The sequence below is a fragment of the Halyomorpha halys genome, unplaced genomic scaffold (genome assembly GCF_000696795.3).
Source record: "Halyomorpha halys isolate HHAL.00 unplaced genomic scaffold, Hhal_1.1 Scaffold584.1, whole genome shotgun sequence".
Taxonomy (NCBI): domain Eukaryota; kingdom Metazoa; phylum Arthropoda; class Insecta; order Hemiptera; family Pentatomidae; genus Halyomorpha; species Halyomorpha halys.
Window position 1 is genome coordinate 496,012 of NW_027116544.1, and position 8,583 is coordinate 504,594.

General features: G+C 29.2%; 1 protein-coding gene across 4 annotated transcripts in view; it reads left to right on the forward strand.

Annotated features, from left to right (window-relative positions):
- The window catches only part of mbl (muscleblind), a gene marked incomplete in the record, with an annotated part of 373,017 nt that extends 364,434 nt beyond the window's left edge, over positions 1-8,583 (forward strand). For 2 of the 4 annotated variants that reach the window (XM_024358835.2, XM_014426555.3), the window contains 1 exon segment: positions 1,468-3,436. In XM_024358835.2, the coding sequence (XP_024214603.2) occupies positions 1,468-1,812 (345 nt within the window). 4 annotated transcript variants of the gene reach the window in all.

Here is an 8,583-nt window from a genome sequence, read left to right on the forward strand (position 1 = left end):
TTAATAATATTCTGAAGGAAGTCTCTATTCACCTCAACATCTTCAATATATAAAAATAAATAAATTTCTTGGATATAAAATCAAGGTTAATAATATAATAATTATTTCAAAATGTTTCTAACCAATGGTCCGTTAGTTTGAGCTCTCAATTAAGTAAAAACAAAAAATTAATCTCAAATGATAAAAATTATTTTTGAAGTAAAATTTGGTAACAGTTTATTTATTACTTATGAATAACACATGAATAAGTAAAATCTTAATATTTCTTTTTATTAATTTAATGGTGTTCTGAGTGTTAGATATCACCACCTAACTAAAGTAACAAATGTGATAATAACCAATTTTTCAAAGTTCAAAAAAGAACTAATTTTACCTTCCTCATTGTGAATGATTTTTTTATCGCTGTGCCTCCCTATTACTCATAATTCTAGATCTGTGTTGTAACAACTCACAATATTAATAACCAAAAAATTTTAAGATTAACAACTAACTAATTCGAAAAATGCAATTTTTCACATTTGTTACTTAAACATGGTCACCATAACATATAAATATTTTGAAACTATCTTAGAGTAATTATAATAATGTCAAAGAATAATAAATTTACTGGCATCCCCATCAAAAATTGAAGATTAATCAGCAAGTAAAAAATAAATTGTTAATCAAAATAAAAGAATATAGAATAGGATAGGATTAATCATTATTATATAAATTTGTATTCAAATAATGCTCATATCTGTTACATTTAATTATAAGTGTTATTTATATAAATAAATAAACTAAATTTATATGTACTTGCAATTTTTAAGTTTTAACCATTTGGATGTGGATGACCCATTGTAGTTGGCCCTGCTTTAGTATAAAAAAAAACAATTTTTTTCAAACATTCAGCATGTTCCAATTTCTGATAAAATTGATTGCAAGCACTGAAGTTGAACTTCATATTAGAAGTCTCCTCAGTTCACAATTGAGAAACCAAGAATTTGTGATAATATTGTTCCTTTTTTTGTTATAGTTGGAATGTTCAATTTCAAAACCACTTTATGGGCATATTTTTATGAAGAATAATTATTTGTGTTTTTTCCAAATTCATACAAAATAATGTAATTTAGTCCCATTAATTGTAGGAATTAAATTCCAGTTTTATCTTATTACTTTTTTTCTTAATTTGGTTTTAACTTTTTTCCCTAATTTGTCTTTTAAAATATAATAGCTGTTTTTAATTATATTTCTACTATCCATTTAATTTAAAAAAGCTATTACATATAGGTAAATTAGTGTTCATTGTATCACCTCAATTTGCTGATATTCTTCTATATTGTAATCCTACCAGTGATAAATTATTATTATAGATCTTAAATCTAGATAGATTTAGCTATAGATTTTAAATTTATTATTATTATTATAATTTTTCACGATTATAAACTAATATTATGATTTTCTTATGACTAGTGGCCTGTTGTGCAGGGGTTCCCTGGTATGGTGCCGTACAAGAGAGCAGCAGGAGATAAGTCAGGAGTGCCGGTTTACCAGCCATCAGCAACGTACCAGCAGCTTCTGCAGCCATTTGTCCCGGTCTCATGTGAGTACCGCCCTCCCCTAGCGGCCGCTTTCACTGGGGTCGCACTCAACAAAGCGCCCCCGAAGCCTTATCTACCATACCTTATCCGACCTCCTACAACCCAACCACCACCACCCCCTCAGCCTACACCAATTATCACTGATCTTCTGTCCGTACAGTTTCCTACTTCAAATGTCAACAATAACAATGATGATGAACTCCAACCGTATAAAAAAATGAAAACAACGTAAAAATATAAGAATTTTTACCTTACAGTTCCTTTAATTTAAAAATTAATCATAAAGTCACGTCCATTTTATGGAAATAAACGATGTATATTTTATTTTTATTTGTTTGACCCCTCCCCCGGCACTCTGCTTTAATGGCAGATTTTGTAATTAATCGAGGCTAGTTATCCCTGTTTGTTTTTAAATTTTATTAGTGTAGGCCATTGGACCGAGGGCCGGGGTTGATCACAAAGTAAATGCATTTTGGATGTGTTTAGTTAGACACTTGTTGGGTGGTTCGTTCTTTTGCGAATTTGAGCATGTTACCTTGTATTTATCCATTGTTGCCTACCGTGTTTGTTGTTGTTGCAATTTTTAGCTTCACTCATTGTTTTGTTAAGTTTGCTTTAAAATATGTAATTAAGGACACCGCCTTTATCATTAACAGCACAGAAATATATGTTGGCCTGATGAAGGCTAATATGCGCCCTTGTAAACCAAAGTTTACTGCATAGATTCTAAAAACTCTTCCAATAGGGGTTTTACCTAGTTAGCTAGATATAGTATTTTTTCATTCCTGTTGCCAACTATAGACATTTATTCAAACCATGGAAATATGTATATTGGAGTAATTTAAGGTTTATTTAATATTATGGTGGTGGTATTCAGTTATATTTTAATCATATGATTTTATCAATGTAATACTTTGTTATATATGCTTTTGAAGCTGTTTAATAATTTATATTATAAAGTAGTTTTGAGCTTTGTATTGGTTTCGAGGAGTGCACATATATGGCTTGCTTTTGTAGAAATAAAATTATAGTTTCTGTTGGTGTTAGTGGCTAAGGCGATGAGTGTCATTTATACACTCTTTTCACAAAAGAACGGACCCTTAACATTACACAAAGTGCCTCTTGCCACTTAGCATGCTAGGCTGCTTAACATTGTTATATATAGATAATATAATAATTACTTCAATATTATATAAAGAGATATTTGTGCACTATGTGTTTCATATAATAAGTTATTTTTGTTTGTCAGAATGAATGTGACAGCATAATTTATTAGTATATCGGTATTCTAAGTGAACCAGTTCATTTTTAGAAATAAAATCGTGAATTAAGTAAATATATATATACATATATATAAATATTATATATATATATATAAATTATAAGTTAGCGTATTTGTGAATGTGATGTATAGTGTTTTAATCTAATAATTATTTCATTTTAAATGTGTGTTTTAAACATATATAGATTTTTAGCAATTTATTGTATTGTCTTTTATTATTATTTTTTTTTTTTTTAGAAGAACGGTTATAAATGTCGTTCTTAAATTACCCAGTGTATTTATAATTGATTTGTAATTTTAGTCAATAATTAATATACCTGCCTAGCAGATATAGAATAAAATATTTATACTATTAAAATGTAGGCGTAAAACGCTTTTATAATGATATTTCGTCGTTAGGAGAAAAAAGCGAGGTCAAGGGCTGTTTCTAGTCATGTGAGCATGACTGTTAGAGAGAGGCACCTTGCTTTTATCCATTAAATACCAACAAAAAACTTGCTTGTAATCTTTTGTCAAGTACAGTATTATGTAATAATAATGCTACAAAGTAAAATGCATGAATGGTTTTAATTAATCGAATTGCTTTATTTATTTCTCTCTCTTTCTCTTCTTTCTCTCCCACTACCCCACTCCTTAATCATATTGAAATAAAGCTTTTTTAAAAAAGTAAATCCAAATCAATTACTCCATCTTGATAAAACACAAAAATGTACAAATATGCAGAGTTTTGTAGTCTCATTTCTTTATCTTGATATTCTGTGGCTTATTATATTATTATATATTTATTTATTATACATATCGCCTTGAAACAATATACACACAACCTGGCAACAAATGTGACTCTGGTCCAAGTAAGTGAGCCTGGCTGGGAAATTGCTGTTCTCTCTCGCATGACCTCCCCGACCTATGCTCTAGCTTCACTGTATTGCACAAATACCAATGGTTAATGCTTGCCTCTCCGCTTGGGCAACCACATCTCTTTCTCAGGTACTCACTCAGTATATAGCATTGTAGAAGCAAAGCAAACTAACACTGCGCGTTTATTACCTTCACTAACTCAATTTTCATCTGAATCGTCTAATTTTTGTCCGATCATTCAGCCTCTCACTAACTAGCGTAGTTTTTTAATTTGCGTTGCTTCTAATATATTTATATTTGCCTTACTTTAATTTTTTTTTTAATGGAATGTGACCCTTTTATTTTTTGCAGCATTTAGTAGTATTTTTTAAATGAACTAGTGTGATTCTAAACTTGGTTTTACTTTAAAGTACTTAAAGTAATTGCTGTTACTGTTTGTAGACTATATTTCTAAACCTTATGATGATTTCATATCTTTTACAGTTACTGGTCATCCTCCAGGTGTTCCCAGATTCTAATTACAACTAAAGAAAAAAGAAATATTATAAGTAAGATTTTATAGTTAAAAATAATTTTTGCTTATAAATTTATTCTGCCTAATTCGTAGAAACATTTTTAGCTTAGAGATGTACTAACTTGCTTTGTTAAAAATTAAGCTTTTCTTTCGCATACTTTTTTATTCCTACAAAACCTTGATTTATATCTTACAACTTTATTTTGTAGTTTATGTTTAAATATCATTACTTTTTTTTATTAACAAAAAAGGTATTCAAAAACTTGTCTATAATTTATTCAAAATAAGCTTCAAGACTTTTACATTAAATGTCCACGAAAGAAGTAAAATATTCAGGTCAATTATTCATACACCGTGATGAAATCATGAGCTTGTGTTTGTTGATGTTGTCATTCAATATCCAGGGCTCAGCTTACATATCCTTTCATTTTTTGTGGTGGAAAGCAACAAAATGTATTTAGTGGCTGGAACCTTAATTTCCAACTTGGTCCCAGGATCTTCAAGCCTTCAAAACAGCATTCCTTGCTTCTTCACTGATTCCAGCAAACTTTTGTGAGCTTCTAGGGATCAATGCCTGGAGTTTTATGGTGAAGCCAAAAGATGATAAATAATTATATGTAATGGTACACTAGAAGCTCTTTCAGCTAAGATTGTTTACTTTTTGGATATCTCTAATCCTTACTGGATGGAGTAGTTTTGAGATGATCTTCCTCTCTCATAGGCATGATAACCTCCACTGTGAGGATTACATTACTATAATTTGATTCCCTGAGGTGTCATTACCATTCAATGGATGGACACTTCATCACTCTTAAAGAGATGTTTGAATCTAAGAACAATTTGCAATATCTCATTATTTGAAAGTGGTTATGAATTGCTAATTTTGTTGTGTCTACAACATTGACAGACTTTACTTCAAATTGATAACACTTCATTAGATATATAAAATATTTTACATATTTGCAGTATCTTTATTATCTGCCAATTATATTATTCATCACATCCAAATGTAAGGTTAGATAATTAAATATAGTTCCTCTAACCTTAATCTTATCATATGAACTGCAACCCTTAGAGCTAGGCAGAAGAAGACCGAATGGTTGCCATTTTTAAATTCTAAATCTCATGCATTACCAATGTTTTCCCTTTGTCCAGCAACAAATAAGGTTACGACCATTCATGTTAACTTTCTGACATCTATCTCAATGAAAAATGTGGTCAGTTCTATACCTTTCCTGTTCAAAGCTGATTGGATACTCTCTTGTTTCATTTTTAATGCACTTCATTCATGTTCTTACTATCATGCTATGCCATCTCATCAATGTTATATTCCATTTCCTCTTTCTAGCTTTCTGTTAGCTTCAGCCTGTAGTAGTAGGCTTTACTTACGCCATGTGCTTTAATGATTGCTATTTGAAAAAAAAAAAATTCTCATCTAAATGTTATTGTAAAATGTCCATTTGAAGCAAGGACTTACTTTCATTTGAAATTTATTCATGTGCTTTAATGATTGCTATTCAAAATAAAAAAAATTTATCACATAAATGTTAAAGTAAAACGTCAATTAGAAGCAAGGACTTATTTTTATTTGAAATTTATTCATGAGTCGTTTTTAAAAATTGATTAGCCAACCAAGAAAATATTAGTTTTGAGATGATGAGAGCTTTCATGGATAATGCTTGGAAAACAATTAATTTATCACCAAAAATTAAAACAATATTTTTTCTGTGCGTGTTTATCAAATTTAATAGTCAAATCAACAGTTGAGTTTTTCTGAACATTATTGTATATAAATAAAAACAATAATTTTTAAGAGTGCTGTCCAATTACTTTGACTTGTTTAAACTTTTGAAACCACATCTATATTTCATACATAATAATTCTATAATGTATGTAATATTCCTTAGTTTTACAGTGGCATCTCGGTGTGATGAACTCAAAGGGTATTGAAAAATAATTTTATGTAAAATGATTGAGTTTTGGAAGGCTTAAGATTTGTAATTGCTTGTTTATTTGGTTTAGCATCCTTAAGTACTCCAACAAGGGTAGAAAAGATGAGCTATCTTGCAGGTTACCAACCTATTCTTGCTAAAGTGAGGAGAGTTCATTACTAAATAACTGAACAAGTGTTGCTAACTGCAATTACTTTGGCTCAACTTGTAAGTCTTTCAGACTTCACTTTTGCTTTGAAGGAGAGTAGGGTTATGCCACTCCCTGTGTAAAGTATAACTGTTTTCAGGGTGGTTATTTCGTCTCGTCTTGTTTTTGTTTCCATTTAAAAAAATACTCAAGGAACATGGATCACTTGTTCCAAAATAATAATATCATTAAAAAATCCACATTTGTTCCCTTACCCACCCTTAAAAGATTTTGTTTCACCACAGGGATAGTTATGTGCCTTTTTGATCCTTCATTACCAGGATAAAGGAAATCTTTTTACAAAGTTTCACAAATGGACCAATATTTTTTGGGGGGGAAGAGGGTGGTTTTTGTTACTTCATCATTACCTGTGATACTTGGTGTGGGGTGAAGTGATTGTCAGTGGCCACCTTAAGGCTACTTTGAGGGGATTTGAAAAAAATTGTTACATCTAGGAATTTATTGAGATTTGTTACTTTGAGATTCCACCCTACAATAGAAAAAAAAATAATAAGTACATGATTGATATTTTTAAGTTTTCAATATATCTACTGAAATATATCTATTTCTCAGATATAATATGAAATATAAATTTACATTGGTTAGCAACTTAGTCCTGATTTATATAAACAAAAGATTATCCATTAGCATCTCAGGTGAATTTTCTGAAGATTCATTCTCATAGTGTTTGAATTAATATCTAATAATAACCGCTTGATAAGAAGCATAAAGTCAAACTTTTCACCTACAAAAATTTAATTATTTAGTATTTTATTTGAAACATTATTATATTGGTTCAATACCTTTTTTATTGTCACTTATTAGTACATTTAACAATATTTGCATTGCTTTAGTGTCAAGATCTTTTTATGTGAATCCAAACAATTTTTTAAACCCTCAAAATAAAAGTCCAAAATCAAGGTTGAAAGACAGCATAACTCTTTGGTGTATGAATATGGTACCATTCATATTAGTAGCAATTTTCTAAAAATTAAACTTACGTTTTTCTACAATTATCATGATTTGATCACAAAAATATTATCTTTCTTTTCTTCAATAACAAAAAGGATTCTGTGAAAATTCGTCAGGTTATCTTAAGGAAAACAGTTCAAGAATTTTGAACTTATAAAATTTAGAATGGTCTGAAATATCGCGTCATATTCAATAAGTCTTATTGATTTTTTTTTCCAATTTAAACACTTTTTTTTTAGTAGGAAACACATTTAAAAAAATTCAGAATCATTGAATCATCACTGTTGTTCATATATAGTTGAAAATGCCTAGAACAAATTTTTCAGAAAAGTAAATTGTGAAGTGCTTGATGGTCTGTTTATGACATTAAAAAATATATTACAGTATAATGATATGGTTTCTAGGAAATTTTACTACAATTTTTAATTATCAAAATGGATTGTTTATAACATTTTCAAGCTAAGTTTTTATTAAGAATAATTTTTTATCTTTAAAAATTATTAAAATAGTTATAATTTTTTATTAGACATATTTGAAGTTTGTCCACCACATCTAAAAACCATGGATGTCTCCATGTCTGATAGTTCCAAGTTTAAATGTATTTCTGGGTAGACAGTAATAGAAAAGCTTCACTAGTAAAATATAGTTAATCTTACGTTCTTCACAATTTAAATTTTGACTTATGGTATTTATCAATTTATAATATTATGTTTCAATGATAACTGTGAACTTCTCAACTTTTGTTTTAACTTATTCAGGACAATGTTTTAATATTCTATACATTTTCTTTTCCTCCATCTTAATTTATATATCCTTTAATTATCTTGAATTTCATGACTACTTTAAAATTTGTTTCATATTGTCAATTTATTTTTATCCAACATGAAAAAAAACTTAAAATATTGACAAAATCCCAGATAATAGAGGTTGATGTACGACAATGATATTAAGATGGTGTACTCAGACTAAAATGGAGATGAGTCCGAAATATTGCTCTGAATTAGTAAACAAAGAAGTTCTAAAGATTATCCTTAAATATAATAATATGACAAATAAGTGGATCTTATGTTTTCCTTTCTTTAACTAATTGTGTCATTGCATTTTATTTTTTTACGTTTGGTGCAGTGTATACTATAAGTGGAAAACATTTTTTTTCTTTCAGATGCGTTGGGAGATTGACCACCAGTTACCAATTTCCTGGTGAAGTTATCTCATCTCGCTCGTCTGTCTATATAAAT